At 41.3% G+C, this 19,074-nt stretch overlaps 1 protein-coding gene across 1 annotated transcript in view; it reads right to left on the bottom strand.

The window, feature by feature from the left end:
* Positions 1-19,074, bottom strand: part of ccdc146 (coiled-coil domain containing 146) — a 44,055-nt gene that overhangs the window by 7,789 nt on the left and 17,192 nt on the right. Inside the window, exons 3-18 of the mRNA XM_076722849.1 lie at positions 18,781-18,863; positions 17,557-17,772; positions 14,826-14,883; positions 12,845-12,927; positions 12,510-12,603; positions 12,299-12,372; positions 11,154-11,381; positions 10,944-11,033; positions 10,435-10,531; positions 9,152-9,244; positions 8,492-8,659; positions 7,692-7,780; positions 6,695-6,859; positions 6,380-6,455; positions 5,683-5,831; positions 5,350-5,578 (exon numbers count right to left, since the gene is read on the bottom strand). Of these exons, the coding sequence (XP_076578964.1) occupies positions 5,350-5,578; positions 5,683-5,831; positions 6,380-6,455; positions 6,695-6,859; positions 7,692-7,780; positions 8,492-8,659; positions 9,152-9,244; positions 10,435-10,531; positions 10,944-11,033; positions 11,154-11,381; positions 12,299-12,372; positions 12,510-12,603; positions 12,845-12,927; positions 14,826-14,883; positions 17,557-17,772; positions 18,781-18,863 (1,992 nt within the window). The remainder of the gene's footprint in view (positions 1-5,349; positions 5,579-5,682; positions 5,832-6,379; positions 6,456-6,694; positions 6,860-7,691; positions 7,781-8,491; positions 8,660-9,151; positions 9,245-10,434; positions 10,532-10,943; positions 11,034-11,153; positions 11,382-12,298; positions 12,373-12,509; positions 12,604-12,844; positions 12,928-14,825; positions 14,884-17,556; positions 17,773-18,780; positions 18,864-19,074) is intronic.

Raw genomic sequence — 19,074 nt, 5'->3', positions numbered from 1 at the left:
TGAGGTTACAAAGTGCCTCACAATTAAAAGTGATAAAAGACAAAGGGACAGATCAGTAAAGCAGAAAGGTCGGTAAAGTAAAAGAGCAGTTAAGTCATAATCATAATAAGGTTATGTAAGGTTAATTAACAAAACATGTGAGCAGAGGAGCTGAACTGAAGCTTTCATGAGGTCCAAAGGAAGAGTCAATTCTAATGAGACATCAAATCTGCATTTTAACTTGGCTTCTCCATAAATGTTTGACAGCAGGTCACATAATGTTAGCTAACTGATTTACCCTGGTAATGTCAGGCTGAACTAATGCTGCTCAGGAGAAAAATCAAGTCAGCTGTTGGTTTGACTCAGAGTGAGAGAACGACCTGCAGCAGGGCCGACTCCGAAAGACGTAGCAGCCATCAAGATTAATAAAAACAGAACAGAAATGGGAACTGATAGGAAAAAATATTAAAAGTTAAGGGGTACAAAATATCTTGTGGTAAGAAGAGATTTGAAGGGTGATACTGACTCTGTGGGTCTGAATTCTTCAGGCAAATCACTCCACAGCTTTGAAACCCCTCACAACAAAAGCCCTCACTTACCTCCAGGCTTTGGGATACAGGAAGAGCTATAAGCTGAAGTTCCTGCCTGCAGAGGATCTCAGGCTACGTCTGGGCTCATAAGACATTAAAAGAAATGTAACTGGGGCCAGACCATGCATGAACTTAAAAGTAATCAGTGATTGCATATGATATGGAGCTATCACCCCAACCGTGAACATCAGCAGCCGAGGTGAACCATGTGGTCAAAAAGGATTTTCATTATGTCTTCATGTACAAGCCAGGGCCCACTGCTGGATGAGTGTAACGCTGTCATCACTCCACTTGAGATGCATCCCAACTTGAGCTGCAGAATTCTTGGGAATTTCGGCAGCAGTGTGAAGTCAGATTTTGGAGGTGAATTACAGAACGCCTGTCAACAGTTGTTGAGTGGAAACGCTCACACACCAAACAGTGTACAGTGCTAACATTAATTAACTGTCTCACTCACTAGTCTCTCTCACACACACACACAACAACACGCTGACTTGCGCAAGACACGACTGACGGTGGGTTTCCCCGTGGAACGCTCCAGAAAGGTTGGACAAAGATTTAAGAGAGGGACGGACGAACAATATGACTCACCACCGTGGGGACAGTGCAGCATGTCAGCCCCACCCTGACATAAATCCTCCTCCATTACTGACTGTGTGTGTATGTGTGTTCGTTCTATAAATATATCCCTGTCTGTGTGTATGTTTGATATACTATGCGTGCGTGTGGCTTTGTGTAACAGAAGTATAGCTAGTAATTAGATGACTTTTGAACGATATTTAGATGTAGCTGCCATGGTATTATCACAGCTTCACAAACAATGCACTGATCTCTGTGTGTGCGCTGATGTGTGTGCACCTGTATCTGTGTTTGCGATGTGGATGCGCCGGCAACTCATAAACAAGTTGTAAATTCAGAATCCAGCACCAACCTCTGTTTATTTTGCACCAATTAAAATTCCTCGGAGCAAATGAAAGCCTCGGAGTATATTGAACTTCAATAGTCTCACAGATGGCCCGATCTATCTTTGTCAAAATTTCCCATCAAAGGGAGGGGGGGATCCGTCTGCAATGAACAGATAAACTGGTCACAGATGAATACAAATACACAATATATGTAATAAATCGACAGCAAGGCAGCTGCATGGAAATTGAATTCGCATAGAAAATGAATTTGCGGGGAGTATGAATTGAGCTGGCGAGCCTCCTGCAATAGGAGAGACCCCTGTGATTCACTTTTTGTACCCAAGGGAGCTAGGCGGCTGTACAAGGGAAAACAGTGATTTAGAAAATGATTTGCTATTTACATGCAGAGGAGAGGGAGAAATGTGAAATGACTGGATGGATGCATGCATGGATGACTGCACAGAATTGATTCCCTAATCAGGGATGTAACTGTTGATTGAAAGTTCCAGGAGCTGCATCTGTGTTTAAACAAGACAGAGGCGGCATTCAAAACCGCCTACTATACTATCAGTATGTACTGATTTTGCCAACATGTAGCGTGTAGCATTCAGCATAAAGACAAAAGAAACATCTGCAGAATGCCAAAAATACCCAGATGTCATACTAATTCAGCAACAGTCTCCCGTGTGCATCAGATGAAGTCGAGCTCGCCTAATGTTCCACAATGCAAAGCGCTGGACCTGTCACAACAACCAGCCGGGCCAACAGTGGAAAGTTTCTTCCAATTTTCATACGCTATTTGATCACGAAATACACTTCTGCGAATTTTTGAGGCAAGAATTCCACTGTGTCAGATTTCGAATATTGGCAGCTTTACGAAAACTGATTATAAATTGAAAATGTGCTCCAACGTTTTTGGAGTTGAGAATCTAGACAAGTGCCTGTGGGGGTAGCTAATTAGCGAGCTGGCCAGTCACGCTCACAGACCACATTCTCACACCATAGCCACACAGACCACTACAGCCAACACAGCAGACTTCATTCCAATCGACAATGGCAGACGAAAGTCAGTCCTACAACTGAAAGATAACTTCAATTTTTGTTTTACTGAACCTACACAGCCACTGCTAAGGGGGTAGTGTTCACAATATGTGCCCAAACCAACATGGGCATTAATACGAACAGAAATACCATTAATCAACAAGTTTTATGAAAAGTCACCCAGTTTGATTGAAGCAAGGATAACAAGGATAAGGGTACACTTCTCAAGCAACAGAAATACAATGAGGTCTTGCTTATTTGGACTGTCTGGTCAAAATGTCATGACAATCCAAAGAATAGTTATATGAAAAGTTATATTTCAGTCTGGACCAAAGCGGTGGACCGACCAACTGGCAGTGTTTGCCTTACAGAAGGTAGGAATGTACTGTATCTACAGCCAAACGCTCGGTCAGACAGGGAAAAAAGAATTGAGAAAAATGTGAGAAGGGAAGGGAGTTTGGAAGGGACTTTCTAGTAAAAGAGCTTCTTCCAAAGAAACACAAACCTTAAGAATGCCTCCATGGAACAATGAAAGGAAGGACAGTCGGACAAAGGTGAGGAGGGAAAGAGTAAAGAGACTCACGGCGAGAGAAACAATAGAAAGAGTGAAAGATAAAAGATGGCACCAACAAGGTCTCTGGTAGCAAATGATAAACAGCAGAAGGAGTCAACAGATGGAGACAAGGGAAAGGGGCGTTTTTCAAAACAGCAGCACATGGTGAAGTCTGTTCCAACACTGCGTTCATCCAAAAGAGCACAAGACTCAGATGAGAGAAGTCTGGTCCAACAGAAAGTCAAAACCAGTCACTCTGATCCAGAGCAGCAACACACCCAATCCCACGACGCAGCCACTGGCAGGGAAACTCAGTGTGTGTGTGCGTTTGTGTTGCCTCTCTCAAATCTCTCTGCTTCTATGTGCCTGTCACTCTCTGTGTGTTGCAAAGTTCCTTGACGATGTTTGTGTTTTCTTCATGTTATTTATTCATGTGCGTCTCTGTGAAACTTGTGCAGTGTGAGGTTGTTTTGGGTTTGTCCCTCTTGGTCTAGATCTTCATCTCCTTTCTGCGTGTCTGTCTGCAGACTTTAGTGAGCAAAAGTCGTGTTCTGTCTTCTGTTCAAGCCTCTGAGAATGCTCGACCGCAACAAACAAACCTCGGCAAAACCGAAGCCTCTGAAAACGAGGCTATAAATTGACCGCTTTTGATGAGTGGTCAAACACGGCTTAGAGAGAAATACAAAGCATTACAGTGTTGGTTCTCTAATAGCCTTTGTTTGTCCTAGATGGGGGAGAGATGGAGGGTCTGTGCATGTTCGCAGCAGTTTTGTGTTTATTCTCGAGACTCTTTGGAGAATGCAAGTAAGATTCATCTGGAATATGGTCAAAATAAATACTTGCTGATATTAACTGTAAGCAATGTAGAGTACGAACACTGAGTCTGTTGCAGATTTAAAAAAGTCTAGTATTAGTATACTAGCATGTGCCACACTAGAGCAATTCAAAAGTCTCATTATACCGTGAAGCTTTCAAAGTATTTCAACACGGCGATCTGCTCATTAGTGGCGCTGTAAGTGAATCCTTTGGTGTCTGCACATTTGCAAGTACTGTCTTCTGCAGCTTGTATTTAACGTTCTTTTTGGAGTTCCCCTAACTTGACAAAGGCACACGTACAGCTGAACAACAGTCTGCAATACCCTTGACATATACAACTCACACGTAGACACAATGATCTCCTTGTTGAGATCCTGTGAGGACTCTCCACTGACATTACATAAATCACGCAAATATCTGAAATACACACACAGTCGTATTTCCATCACTTCAGAGGACATTACATTGACTTGAATTCATTTTCTGGAGACTTATCCGAACCATAACCCAAGTCCTCTCCCTCAAATTTAATGATTTATGTGATTGGGACTTGCATTTTGTCCCTATAAGGAAGGCAAATCTCCACAATGTGACTCTGAAAACAGATTTAACTACATGATTAATACACATCCACACACACCCACACAGAATATGCTGGAAGATTCCAGGAAAATCTTACAGACAAACACAGTCTTTTCTTTTTTGCAACTTTTATCATCTGATCGCACTAGGAAGTACTAATTGACAGGCCTTACTGCTTCAAGATAGGATTTTGTATCCAATAAGCCGGGCCACATCCCAGTGTAGTCGGGGTCACGCTGTGATGGGACGCTGGGGAGATGCGGATAGCTGTATACTGAAATCTGCACAAATCAGTGGATATATGAGCAAAGGCACTTTAGAGAAAGTGCACTGCGTTATAGAAAACGAGCCTTTACAATCCTCATTCCATACAATAATGTACCTGGAGGAGGCCCGAGCACTAGCCCTGGCAAAAAACAAGGACCGTGAAACAATTCAGTGCTGCCGTGCACCTGCACTTTGCTGCAGCTTTTGGGAGACTACAGTCGGCTCTATTCACAGTGTTTTCAATTGTTGGCAAGGACTGAGAGAAGACAGAAAGAAAGTGGGCGTTGGGAGATTGCCACCGAAACACTAGTGTTCACACAACAGAAAAAGCTTTTAATGAATGATTTCTGTGAAACATGCCTATTACCCATCCTCAACAATTTTTAAGTACAGACACATCTTCCTGCCCACAACTTTTTCAAGTAATTAGTTTGCAGTTCTGAAAGTTTAGTGAAAGTTTTTTTTCTTTTAAGTTTTTTTTTTTTTTTTTTTTTTACAGACTGTCAGGTGGCAGATTGGGAGGAAGTTCAGACGTGGAAAGATTTCTAGACTTTGGCTGAATGTGTGCTAACGTCTGTGTAAGGATGAGCATGAGTGTGCAGGTTTATGCTGGTACCTCTATCTGCAGCGTGGTGATCTCTCCCTCCAACCTTTTCTTGAGCGGCACCTCCTTCTTCTTCAGTTCTATCTGTCTCTTCTCCTCGTCAATTTCTAACTGTAGGTCTTTTATCTTCTTCTCCTGGGCCTCCAGCGCCATGGTGCCCTTAGTAATGGCTGCCTCCTGGGTGTTCACCTTTTCATAGTAGTTGAGTAACACCTCTTCATGCTCCAGGAGCTGAATGCCACTGTAGGTCACACACACAACAAAGCGCAAACATTATTTGACATGTGCTGCATAGGTCCTCTGCTTGAATTCAGGCAACATTAGCAAGCTCCAAATTCTACATACAGGACATTGCGGCGCTGTATGGCTGTTTCTCGATTCTTGTGTATTTCCAGAAGGGCCGTCTCCTGGAGGTTTATCATTTGCGTGAGCTTCATCAGCTCCAGTTTGTCGTCCTCGCACTCCTGAGTGGTCTGACGGTGTTTCCAGGCAACCTAGATGAGAAAGAAGAAAGAGAAAAAACAAAAGTGTGAAATATGTTTTTAGACCAAAAAGAGGACCTTCAGTCTTGATTTAGGAATATATTTGAACTTCTGACGGAACTTAAACTACACACACAGCTCACAGAAAAACAGTCCACAGAAATACAAATGCACAAAAAAATACACTTGTTCAGCTTAGTTCTGAAAAAAAACAACAACAACAAAAAAAACCACTTTTGAACAACACAAACATTTGTTAGGCGTATGTTTTTGCTTTTAAGTGCAAAGGAATGCATCCACTTGAAAGTGCGAGACAATGGAGGCAACTTCTACACAAAAGTTCACAAACTGCTGTAAACCGTGAACTATGTGTTACTGCTCAAGTGTCTTATGAAACTAGCCAGAATATTTGAGCTAACACAACAGCACTTTTGACTCCGTATCTCCGTTCAACTCCTGGATCACGTTATTCTTTTAAACTGTTACATTTCTAATGCAGGCTCATGATCCACACTGTGTTTTGACTGGTCTCATCTCTGTGTTTGTGTGCGTGTCTGGACCTTAGAGATGTCATTTCGCAGTCTGTCCCTCATTTTGGAGCTATTAGAGATCTTCATGTGAGCCTTTGTGAGTAATCTGGAGAGAAAAATGACAGAGATATGATGAAGACAACTAATAAACGCACTGGTCGGGAAAAACAGCAGTGACAACAACGCAGTCTTAACAAACTGAACCTTATAACCTTTACAAAGACAGCAGCTGTTGCAATGATATTACAGTACTTTATAATTGGTGTCTACACTCCTTTCTGCATTAGCATTTATTGTAGTAATGCCAACATAAATGACCCTGAACCCTCCCTCTACAAAGCACACCTGTCTTTGTTGATGACAATGGTACGTTGGATCTCCGTCTCATTTTCCTGCACCTTCATCTGCTCCGTCAGTTCTGTGATTGTCTGCGAGGCGATCTGCTTCAGGTTGACGTACTTATTCTTCTCTTCCATAATCATGTGGCACATCTTACAATACTGTGATACTCTAAGTGGGGAAAACACTGATTAGCAATGAGCCCATTCTTGATCTGGACAGGAGTCTTTTTCATGACATTCATATAAGACTTGAAAGTTGTGAGTGACGACTGCTAAACATGAAAACTGTTTTGGTATTACAGGTACAGAGAGAGGATGCGCAATATTTAATTATCATGCCCTGTTTTTGCTTGACAAAGGCATTCTTCAGAGCAGATTCTATGTCAATTGCAACCACCTCAGACTGTCGCCTGTGGTCGTGACCTTATTGAATGCATTGCAGGAGTCTGCTGTTGTATTGGGTGTTGCCATTAGTCTGCATCTGAACACTGAAGTATGACCAATTAGTAAGTTATGCTTTTCTAACCCCGACAACATGTGCAGATGTCTGAATTAATTGTGATCCCAGCTGTTACACAGATCAGAGGAGCCAAACAAATAACCAGGGAATCAATTATCACATCAATACATGTATAGAGGAATTCATGTTCTCCACACTGATGGCTGAGACCGTGGATTCATATTAAACATGAACTAAGTGACCCTGGATGCAGGCATGCCAGTCCTGCTGCTGCATGTAATTCAAAAAGCAGTCTGTGAGGTATTTGTGTTTTTTACCAGCAAGGCTACATATTTTTTATTTTAGGGTGTTACTTGTGTGTATGTACATATATATTTCTAACACCGAAAATGACAATGAGGTGATTATGCTTCCCGTAACACTACCTACGAACAGCTTTGTAGCTCCTCTGTCACCCAAATCCTCTTTATCATGACACACACCTTTGCAGTTAATGAAAGGTAGCTGACAAGGAAATGAGAAGAGAAAACAGCAGTGACACCTGCGCTGTAGCATGGTATTCAGCTTGTTGTGGTCCGTGATGATCAGGTCTTTTTCGAGCAGCTCCTGCTGGATGTGCTGGTTCAGCTGCTGCGGATGGAGTTACACAGGTAAAACTACAGTATCATCACTTCTGTATGTGTGTGTGTGTGTGTGTGTGTGTGTGTGTGTGTGCGCGCGCGCTCACTAACATCAACCTTCAATCAGATTTGTGGCTGCACATTTTTTCAATACTGTAGCAGCTTCTTTTCTGTCACTCTGAATAAATAAAACGGAGACAATAAATAAATTAGCTGATCTTGCAGGCCTGGTTTAGTGTACGGATTTTAAGGAGCTTGATTTTTATCTTCATTTAGAGCATTTTTGGGAAATTAATTGATTCATTTCGGAGTCCGACATTGTTGATTTGGTTTTAATTACTTAGTAATCAGGTAGGGGACACCATGAAATTGTAGTCACAAGTGATACGGAGCCCAGAACTATGAATGAAAGCCACTTCTGTCAAAACATGTGTCATTGAACTCCACGTTGTGGTGACAGGAATACTGTCACTGAGCCGTAAAGCATTCGTTGAAACTGTGTTCTTGTCATTTTTGGTTGTTCTCCTGTCAAATTAACATCAAATGTGCCTAAAATATAAACCTACTTCAGTTCCTCTTTGATGTTTTTGACACATTCAAGTGTGAAATATGCAAGTCTATGTCTGCATAAGTTATTAAATGCACTAATGATGACATCTGAACCTATTATAAAGGTACCTGTATATGTGTGTGTGTGTGTGTGTGTGTGTTTGTATTGAACCTCAGCCCTGATCCGCTCACGGTGCTTCTGGCCCCTCTCCTCAGCTTTGATCTGCGTCAGACATCTGAGGTTATGGAGTTCTTCTCTGAGGCAGTTGGACTCCCTCAGCAGCCCCTCAATCATCCCATACTGCTGCTTCTTCTGGCTCTCCTCCTCAGCTGCTGATAGCTGGTTAGGAGCACATTTAGCGCCATTTTCAGTTGAAAAATCTCCTAATCACACTTTGACTTCAATTAAAGGGTGACAGCAGAATGGGACAAAGTGGACTAAAAGTCCCTTAATACGAGGAAGATGGATAGAGGATGGATATTGAAACCTTTCTGTGCAGAACTTTCCCCTAAGCGGTCATTTAAATTTTGTCTAACTGTGTGACATTGGATAAGAAAATAATGAAATGGGAACTCTAATTTTCTCTTCAAAATGTAAAATATCGAAAGAACTTCAACATAAAAAGGGCATTTATTTACACCTGACAAATCGGGGAAAAAAATTCTGCGACGTCTTAAAATGTAGATAAAGCTGAACACACAACCGAGACTTTATCAGTTTCAACAAAAAACAAAAAAAAAAGGAATTACAGGCTCCACAAAGACAGATTTGTGACAGATACCGTTTACAGTAGCGAATGGTCTCGTGTCCACCCACACACATTGTTCCTACCTGTTTTTCAAAGCTGGCTTTAAGCGCATCCACCTCTTTCTGAAGCCTCATCCTCTGCTGAAGAACGGTCTCTCTATTGGGAACAGCGTCTAACTGGAAATTCAAGTCAGAAGTCAGAATCAAAAAAAAAACAAAAAAAAAACAGTGAGAGTACAAACAAATCTTCCACGGTTGCAGTCCATTAAAAAGAAAGACCACGAGGATCCAGTACCAAACTACCAAACTTCAGATCAAATTCAGTCCGTGCATATTCAAACCCACATTAAACATTGACTGCAAAATAATTAATACTATATATCAGAGTTTCCCTGAGGTCTCTCTGATAGTCGTTGGATCCAGTGACACTGAGAGTATTCACAGAAACTCATAAAAAATGAATGCCTTTAGGCGCTGGGTTTGCCCCTCTCTGCAGGGTTGCCAGGCCTTGTGTTCAGCTGTATGAGCTACACCACTCCATGCTGTATTTAAAAATTGTGACTCCCTAGAAGCTGAATTACATTAAATCAGTCGGTTGAGGAGATCTAAAGAGGACAATGCAATACCACAGTTTTTTTTTTTAGCTACATACATGAAGCACAAAACACTATTTCAAGTTCTTACTAGGCCTCATGCTGTGTAAAGTTTAGGGCACAATATCATCAATCACATCCTATTTGAGATAAATGTGATGCAACTTTTGTGGTAAACCAACAGTATCATAGCCTCGTCCAAACAGTCGAATTAATTATGAGAAGCTGTTCCTCTGAGAGTCGTTAGTGATTGGCAGATGAATGGAAATGAATGAATCGTATTGTACAACTGCTTTTGTTTTCGATATTTCCTCAATGTGTGAATTCTCTGGTGTGTCATAGTGATTTCCTTTCATACTGTTATGTGCGTATGAGATGTGCTGACACATTTCCCATGACTCTCCCTCTCTTCTTCTTCTCTCCATTTTTCTCTTTAAAAATGTCACAATCAGTAAAATTACAGGAAGCTGAAGAGTAAAAAAAAAAAAAGCTCCTGGTGTCACCCGGATTCACGATATCATGTGATGATTACTGTCACCATGACATTTACACTTGAATGTTCCCACACCTGCGTTTGGGCCTGGAAAATGTTCCTAACCAATTGCCAAGACCAGTAAAAACAGTGTCACAAATCATGAGGAGTACGTGTTTGACCATTGTGAAGGTTACTGATAAAATCTGAATGTTTCCAAGCTGCAACTAAGAGTTCCCACATGTACAAAAAGTTTTACATCATGCCGATGCATTTTCAGGAGGAAACAATGTTCTCGTCACCTGAGCCTTTAAGTTATTGTGGACAGACTGTGTGTGTTCAAGCTGCTCAGTGGCCATGGTCAACGCACGCTCCATCCTCTTGAGGGCTTTCTCCTGACTGAGGAGAAACAGAGGCGCCTTTTAAATACATCATCATCATCGTCACCATCAAAAGCATAAGGCTACAAAAAAATCAAGAAACTCAAACTTAGGCTCATATGTGTTCATATGTAGATTCCGGTAAAATATGCAGGTTTTTTATGCAGGTTGAAGAAATGCTCCTGGCTTCTTTTATCAAACTTTATATTGAGCATCCACTGTGTGAGATTTCAATCAGCTCTGTCAAACGTATCTGAAAGAAGAGCAACGAGCAGACAAAGCTCAAAGCTCTGATTAAATATCTCTAAAGAACACATATTTCCTTTATATATTTGGTGTACAGTGCAAAAAAACCCTTGCATACAGTGCGGACTGATATGTGGAGACTCATTTGAATGCGTGACGGAGCTCAGTTTGACATCAGTCTGTACCTATTTTTCTCCCTGAGCTGCACAGAGTGACTCTCATGCAGGTGCTTTCTGTCACACATGACGTTATGCAGCTTCATTTCCAGGATACCTCTGGTGATAAAAAACATGATGACACGCGTGAAAACACACAGCAAAGGCCTCTCCTCTATCTATAACATTTCTTCTTCCCTCACCATAGTGTTCACTTTTGACTGTATTAACAGCTTGTACCTGTGCCCCGTGAATTCGGCCACCTCCTCCTTCTTGACCTCCTGCTCTTTTAGCAGCTGCCTGCACTCCCTCTGACTGGTCTCTACTTGGGCACGGACACCCTCCAGCTCCTCAGCCAACTCCTTCTTCTTCAACATGAGAGAGCAGTTTTGCTGATCCACCTCCTCCACTTGCTCCTCCATTCCTGAAATCTCCGCATTGAGTGCTTCTATCTTCTTCATTGCAGCTCTAATGCGTTCGGAGGGATGAATTTTAAAATCATCAGAAAAGACAAATGGTAAGCATAAGACCAAGAGAAGGGTATCAGTTTATTACTCCTCACTTGCACGGCAAGAGTGCATATCTTATGAAATAACAGCATGTGTATCCATATTTTACATACACCCCCCAGTACGCCTCAGCTTTGTGAATTTCAAATTACAAGCCATAGCTCACATGGCTCATACAGACAGCTCCACTGCATCACTTGCAAGCCAAATATTAATTTGAAATAAACATAAAAGAGACTGCAGTGAAGCGGCAAGTGGAACAATTCTCTAGTGATGAAGGGGCTTGTGACTGTAGCTGCACTTAAAACAAAAATGAATGATGTTTGATGCATGTTTGCCATATTTATTCAATTAAATCAGAAGGACTGGCACCTTTAAATTCTTGAGGAGAATTTGACTGTTGCTACGAGCTTCATTTGGACTAAATTATTACTTTCCACAGAATCTGCTGCATCAAAAGGAGTGCGGCTGGAAAGATGTGACAGAGAGGAAACTGAACAACAAGTACAAGCCTGGAAAATGATGCTTTTTTTTCTGCTCCATATCAGGACTGATCAAAAGTTTACACTGAGTAAAAACAATTAGCAGCATGTGTTCTTTCCATTATGAAAACTACAGTATAGTTCATCCAGTTAAATCCAGCTCTTGCTTGTATAAGAGATCAAGGTAATGGAAGGAGACTACAGATTACAGAAGGATTCGAGCCAACCGACAGACGGATGGTACGAATCAGGCAGCAACTTCTTCTGCCCCCCTTTCTTCTCAGTGTGGTCTAACCGAAGCATCCTAACTGGCTCATTTGTATTCCTGATGTCTGAAACATTAACTTTCCCGTCCGTCCCCAATAAAAAATATTAGGGGGTTAAATGTACTTACTCCCACTTAGAGCGTTTCCTTTCAGTCTCCTTTAGAATCTGGTCAGGTATGCTGATGAGCTGAGCTTTCTCGGCCTTGTTACAACACACAAACACACATACGCATGCACGCGCGCACACACACACACAGTTGTATGAAGGCAGATGATTTGTTATTCTATTGATGGTGTGCTGTAAGCTATGCCCACTCACACATGCTCTCACACGCAGACCTCTTTGAGCTCTATGATCCTCTTCCTGTCTCCCAGCTCTTTCTGTTCTTTCAATATCTGCGTTTCATGGGTTTCCACATCTTCCATCAGGCTCCTGCGTGGGGATCGAGGGTAAGAAACACACGAAAAGTCAGCTGCTTATTATCTGAACAATTTTGATGAACAGATCCACCGCACTCCCTCCAATTACGAGGACAATAAGAGCACAGCGAATGAAGCTGAAAAGAAGCGCGACAAGGAAAGGTCCTGAGGACACAGGGTGAATATGTACACCTGCGCCAATCTGCAGGGTAATGTGAGAAGACTGCATGTGCCCACCGGACAACATAAAATACCTGACTTCCAGTTGTCTCTGGGCAACTTCTCTCCTCAGATTCTCATTCATGGCCAGCAGGGCCTTTGTTCTGCTCCCCAGCTCCTTGAGGACCAACCAGCAGCATGAACATGAGATCACATATCAAGAATATCAGATGTAGGGTGAGAATTTAATTGCACTCAGGCTGCACAGGCAAAGCACCGTCTGATCGTAACTGTCAGAGTAATTTCCAACAGCCTTTGTTTTGTTTCACATGGATTTGTTTGTTGACAGTCGTAAACACCTTTTTGTCCCAAAAAGTCTTCTGTTGTTTCAGCGGTGAAACATTTCTTTAGAGCTATGACTAGCTCTAGTTTGATGCCCAAGATTTAATGATCATTTGCATTCATTTTCATACATTTTCTGCACATCAAAGGCATTCTTGACAAATGTTGGATTACACTGAGTCAATTTTGCAAGCGTGAGTATGAACGTAAACAACTGCAACTAAACCAGCTGCTGTCAATCCAACTTGATACCCTTGTGCTCTCAAGCTAGTTTGTGGTTTTCCTCCAGTGCCCATCTACTGTACATACAGCAGAAACAATTAGAACTGTATATGAGGGCTCCGGGATGAAACGCATAGCTTATTAATCATGTTTGACAAGTGTGTATGTGTGTTTATGTGTGACAGAGAGAGAAGAATGCAAACTCCCCCCAGGCGCCTTTGAGTGTTTCATTAGAGTTAATATCTCACTTGATGCTGAAGGTCCAATGGGAAAAGGACTCATAAAAGGCTCTTTTACACATACGCTCCATTACAACGGAATAAATTGTGAAAGTGCTGTGTGTGGCAGTGAAATGCTTTTGCCACTCCATGATTCATGTTGAGCAGTCAAAATGCTGCGACTGTTTAACTGCAGTATCGGCTACCTATGGAGTAGCAAGCAGGGATGTAAATTCCCTTTTCAAAGCTCACTTCTAATGCAACACAACTCAAATATGCATTGGCATCTCCAGGATAAATTGGCCATTGGTTGTAATTCAGGTTCATTTCTTCAAATCAGCTTGGTTTGGTCTATTGAATGTCACCAATGAGCCACCTTGACTCATGGGTACTGTAGTTTTTACATGCAAAGGAAGCGATACCAGCCAGAGGCATGGAGGCAGAACTGTATTATATTTGGAATGTTTTGTTCTTGCAATCATTAATTAAACGGCAGATGCATAATTGAACCCCAAAAGTATCCATGATCCAGAAGTTAATTAAAGCTGAATTTATTAAGGAAGTTCTACAAAGCTCAAACTCTAACCTTCCTTTGCCATTAGCAGCACAGGCAACAGAATTTTGATTAAGTCTGATGACTGGAAAATTGATAATGCGATGCTCTTTGAGACTACCCTAAGGGTCTTATGTTCATATTCTCTTATTTTCTCCAAAACAATTGCTGAAATTTTTAGTGCCAATGATTCAACAGCTACTGTAGATTTTCATGCACGTTCAAAGTGTTGGAAATTCTCAAACTGCTTTACACTGGAATTATTTCTGACAGGCTAAATCCTAAAAATAATATGGTTTGAATACGCCCTAGAGCATGATATGGTACATAGTAACTCTGCTATTCTAACATCATATGCAAATGAGTGAATGCTCTTATTGTTACTGGAAATTTGTTCTGTTCTGTTAATATGTTTTACTCCCTTTGTTATGTGTTTGTTCAGTTGCCTTCATGGATGATTACCAGTCATTACTAAGTTAATTCCCTGCTTATACAAAGTCTCATATGAGTCGTATGCTGTGCTCTTGTCTGAACAGGAGATTGCAGTATAAAATATTTTAACGTCACATTGATTCAAAATCGCTCCAAAAAGAGCTAATGGCAAGTCTTCATATTGAGGGATTAAGCCTGGATGGGGGCTTAAAGTAAAACTCATATTATCCTCTCTGAAGACTGCTGTTGCAGTCGTAATCCACTTCTCAGAAACTACAGTACACCTGGATGGTGCAATGATGAACTTACTGCAGGTATCGGCTGAATCTTGTTCTCTCTCTCCAGATACTGCTTCTCTTCCCGGAGACTGCATATAAGGTGAGACAATGTGAGACGAGAGGAGGAGAGGAGAGGAGAGGAAAGGAGGGGACATTTTAAAAAGAAAACGAAATGAATTTGTTATCACAAGTAAACAACATGTTTCAGTTCCTGGTTCAACAGAAAGAGGAATGCAATGAGAGGAACAGGCATTTACATGTTTTAAAAATAGACTGATGTGCAGTTTCCAGTCAACCAAAACTCATGCTACATTCTTCTTACTTGAAAGAGAAAACACCTTAAAACAAGCGATGCAGAGCCCATATTCTTAAAAGTTTTGAACAAATCGCAATGAAAACATTCTACTATTCGTGATTGAATAAAAAAGCCTCCGCGTGATACCGTAGACCCACATAATGTATGAAAGGACCATACACATACAAGCTTTCACATACGTAAAGAATTGGAAATAAAGCACCCAACACAGTATATGTGTGCATATAAAAACATAATTTCTATGAATTTTTCATCGCCCTGTGGCAGACGCGTTTTGAGCAGTTGATTAAAGTTTGCATGAAATAATTTGAAGTCAGCTCCATCATTGTGAAAAACCTTACAATGGCACGTAGTGTACAGCTCCACATTTCACAAAGTAAATGATATTAATCTTCTTGACAAGTTGATATATTGGATATTAACTGTTATACAGAGAAAACTGCGTGAATGCTAAAATATGTGACTGGAAAAAGTGCTGAACTCCTGTGTATCTGTTTGGCTAAAGATAAAAGGACGCAAAGATTTTATAAGGCATATTTGCATGGTGAGCATCTGCTTGTCATATGCAGACCGCTAGCCATTTGGACAAGAGAGGAGAGGGGGGAGAGAACAGAGGAAAAGTCAGGAAGAGGGGATGAGATTAGGCCAGAGGGGATGAAAGAAAGGGCAGAAAGAGAAGGAGAAACAGAGGTAATGAGAAGACATGAGAGCTCACTACCAAAAGCTGTCACAAATAATATGCACACTCAGTGTCTAATACTGTCTATTACTGCATCCTCTGAGGATGCTCTGTAAGTGGTTTTCATTTAATATTTCAATTACCGCTGTGCCTCCAACTCTCTGCCCCAGTGTGTGTGCTCTGCACTAAAAATCACTGCATCTTACAGATCATGCCTTTGCAATACAGTGGTGAGTTCACATGCTGCGAGTGGTTTCATATTGAGGAGGTAATCCAGGGTCAAATGCAGTGCAGGTATGACAAGAAAAGAGATGGGCTGAAAATGATATTGTGCCGCTGAGTAAACTTATTTTTCCTTCTTCTTCAGATGCATCTTTGATTACCAGTCAAAAACACATTTTATCCAGCAAAAATTCTTGTTTTTCAGACTTTGCTCTGTTCGGACGGTTACAAATCCTCTTCAACCCCTTCATACTAATTCAGATTTTCACCTAGAAACGTCATTCATATTTACTGATTCACCATTAAATACACGGATAATGAAAATTTAAGACATTATTATCTGTTAACAGTTTTTGCACCTGCATTTTTTGCGTAATAAAGCACACTGAGAGTTTCTTCCGAAAACTTTTCAAGCTTTGCTTTTTTCTTCTCAATTACTGGTTATTTTCACTTTTTCAGGGCTCTAAAAATCTAAGAGGGGAAAGTTGCTCTAGTTGAACCGGCCACAACTGTAAATCATATGCAACTTGTTACAAGGGGTCACAAGTACACATCGCTGTTTTCAACGATCATAAGCCAAAATGTTTAGGCACCGCTGGTGTATGTTATCATGTTGCTTAGCAATGTTCTAATACACTCCCTTTGGCCCTTGAAAAGTTGGGTTTGTGTACAGAAAAGAGTGAGATACTCGAGCGAGTGCGTGATTTTCCATTTCTGTGGGTGTGTTTGACCTTTGGACACACTGATAGACGTTTGAGTGAGTTGGGGGAAGGAAAAGAGAAACCTGCCACAGAAAAGAGGAAAATGAAAAAAGAGTCTTATGGGAGTGAAAGGAAAGGATTAGAGAGGAACAGAAACGACTACAGGACCGACATCAAAAAAAACGAACCAGTGCAGAGAGCTCAGACAGGTAAACATGTTACATTCAGAGCCAATGTAAAAATCCACTTAAACGTGGTATTTGTATAATGAAATGGTTACATCAAGTCTTCCTCCCTGACATAAATCTTTGAAGGCATTGGCAATAAAATTCAGCCCAAACACACACACACATATGCAGAATACCAATACTATTTGCGTGTGTTTATGTCTTATACTCTTTCACCTTCACCTCCCTGTAAAGTCAATGAAAACTGGTGAAGATGCTGCCTCTTGTAGCTCACCTCAGTGTTTGGTCCCTAGTGACTCTGTGTGTGTGTGTGTGTGTGTGTGTGTGTGTGTGTGTGTGTGTGTGTGTTTGTGTGCGTGTGTCCATGCATGTCGATGCTCTCCTACTGTACACAACTTCTCTCTTCACCACTGCAGTTTCACTTCAGTGTTTTGTCCTTACTCTCCCTCGTCTCTTGGGTTCCTATCAGTGGTGTGAAGTTCATCTGTGTGTGTGTGTTTGTGTGTGTGTACAACTGCACAACGACCGCCTGAAATTAAAGTCGTGTAAGAAATTTGAGAAAGGTTTGTAATATGTGTATTTTCTCGAATCGAAGCTCATTTTCATGATGTAGCATGAGCGACTGCAGTGATAACGCATGTTTATGTACAGCTCACCTTTTCAGTTTGTGCTGTGTCTCGTACTCTGTGTCCTCAGCAGCTTTCAGTTCATTGTATGCCTGGAGGAGCTGCTGCCTCAGTTCATTGACCTCACTTTCAGGCTCCTCAGAGGTGCTCTGCTCCTCTCTTCTCTCCACCTCGGCCTGCAGCCTCTCCAGCTCAGCACGACACCTCTTTGCCTCTTCCAAAAGCTGAATCTCAGAATCCTGGCTGCTGTTGGAAGACAGAAAATGGCATAAGCACGTGGTATGCAGTATATGGATACTATTTACTCACTGCTGGGTACATGCCTTCTAAAACACTGTCTGACTCCACTGTGTTTTTATCCTCTAAAGTTACATCATAAGTATAAGATGACTAACACGAGTAGATTACCGCTTAATCTTTACTTTTATGTGGTCAGTAAAAATCTACATATTAGCTCAAGTTTCTATCATTTTTTTCTACATGAAACATGAAAATACCCTCTGCTTTTCAGGAAATGCAAAGCCAGTAACTAAGCTAATGCATATATACGTTAGTTAACTAGAAATAATATATACAGCCTTAACTCTTATGTATCCATTTTTTCACTGCGGTAAAACTGCATGTAAACACACAGTCGCTGCTGATTTTCATGATATATTCTGAGTGCTGAGCCAATTAAATTCAATGTGCGCACTTTGTTTTCACAAGAAATTACTCAAAGATTTGTTCTTTCTAGAACAAATTGGGGTCTCAAAAGTTAATTTCCCTATTATGTGCCTTGGTGGTGTTTTTGAGAATCAGTTAAGGTTTGGGGAAAGCTTAAAAAGAAGCATGTTTTTGATTGATAGGTGTCTCAGCCTATTACAGTCAGTTATAGTGGGTGTACTTTGTTAGCACTGCCTCAGCTGCATCTTTAACTCCACCTCTTTGCTCAAATTACGATTTCTGGCCCCACTATGTGAGTGAGAAGCAACTCCAATACAGTCTTCAAAAATGTCTCCTCGGAAGGCAGCAGCTGATGTCACAGATGCTTCCTCTATATTTTTTCACCAGTATATAAGAGCAGCACAACTACATCTGATAAGGAGTTAAAGTCTTTTTCAAGGACACTTCAGCTGGATGGATTCTGGCTGTCACGAGAATTGAGCGTCTCTACTCTTCTCAGCGTTTTGCAGTCACAGTGCAGCTCCAAAATATGACGTGACGCAAACACGACGGTGACAAATGAACTTTTGTTTCGACAAGAAAACATACCTCTTCAGAGTATTGTGGAGAAGCCTGTAGCTGGATTTCAGTTTGGCCACTTTGGTCGGGCTGATTTTTCCCACTGACAACAACTGAGGAGCAAAAAAACAGAAATATAACCAATCATACAGATGTGAAAAAACAGTTTGTATAGAAGGATTTGCAAGTAGTTCCCATTATAATTAAATATTTGTTGTCTGTAGTAAGGCTTAAGTGTGCAAGCAACATTTCCAAAGACCTATCAGCAAATGACTGGGGTTTCCTGTGTCAATCATCCACACCTGAGCAGTCCTACACAGCAGT

Source organism: Chaetodon auriga, chromosome 22, assembly GCF_051107435.1.
Source record: "Chaetodon auriga isolate fChaAug3 chromosome 22, fChaAug3.hap1, whole genome shotgun sequence".
Taxonomy (NCBI): Eukaryota; Metazoa; Chordata; class Actinopteri; order Chaetodontiformes; family Chaetodontidae; genus Chaetodon; species Chaetodon auriga.
The sequence above is the reverse complement of the archived record's forward strand: the minus strand, read 5'-3'. Positions and strand labels throughout refer to the sequence as shown.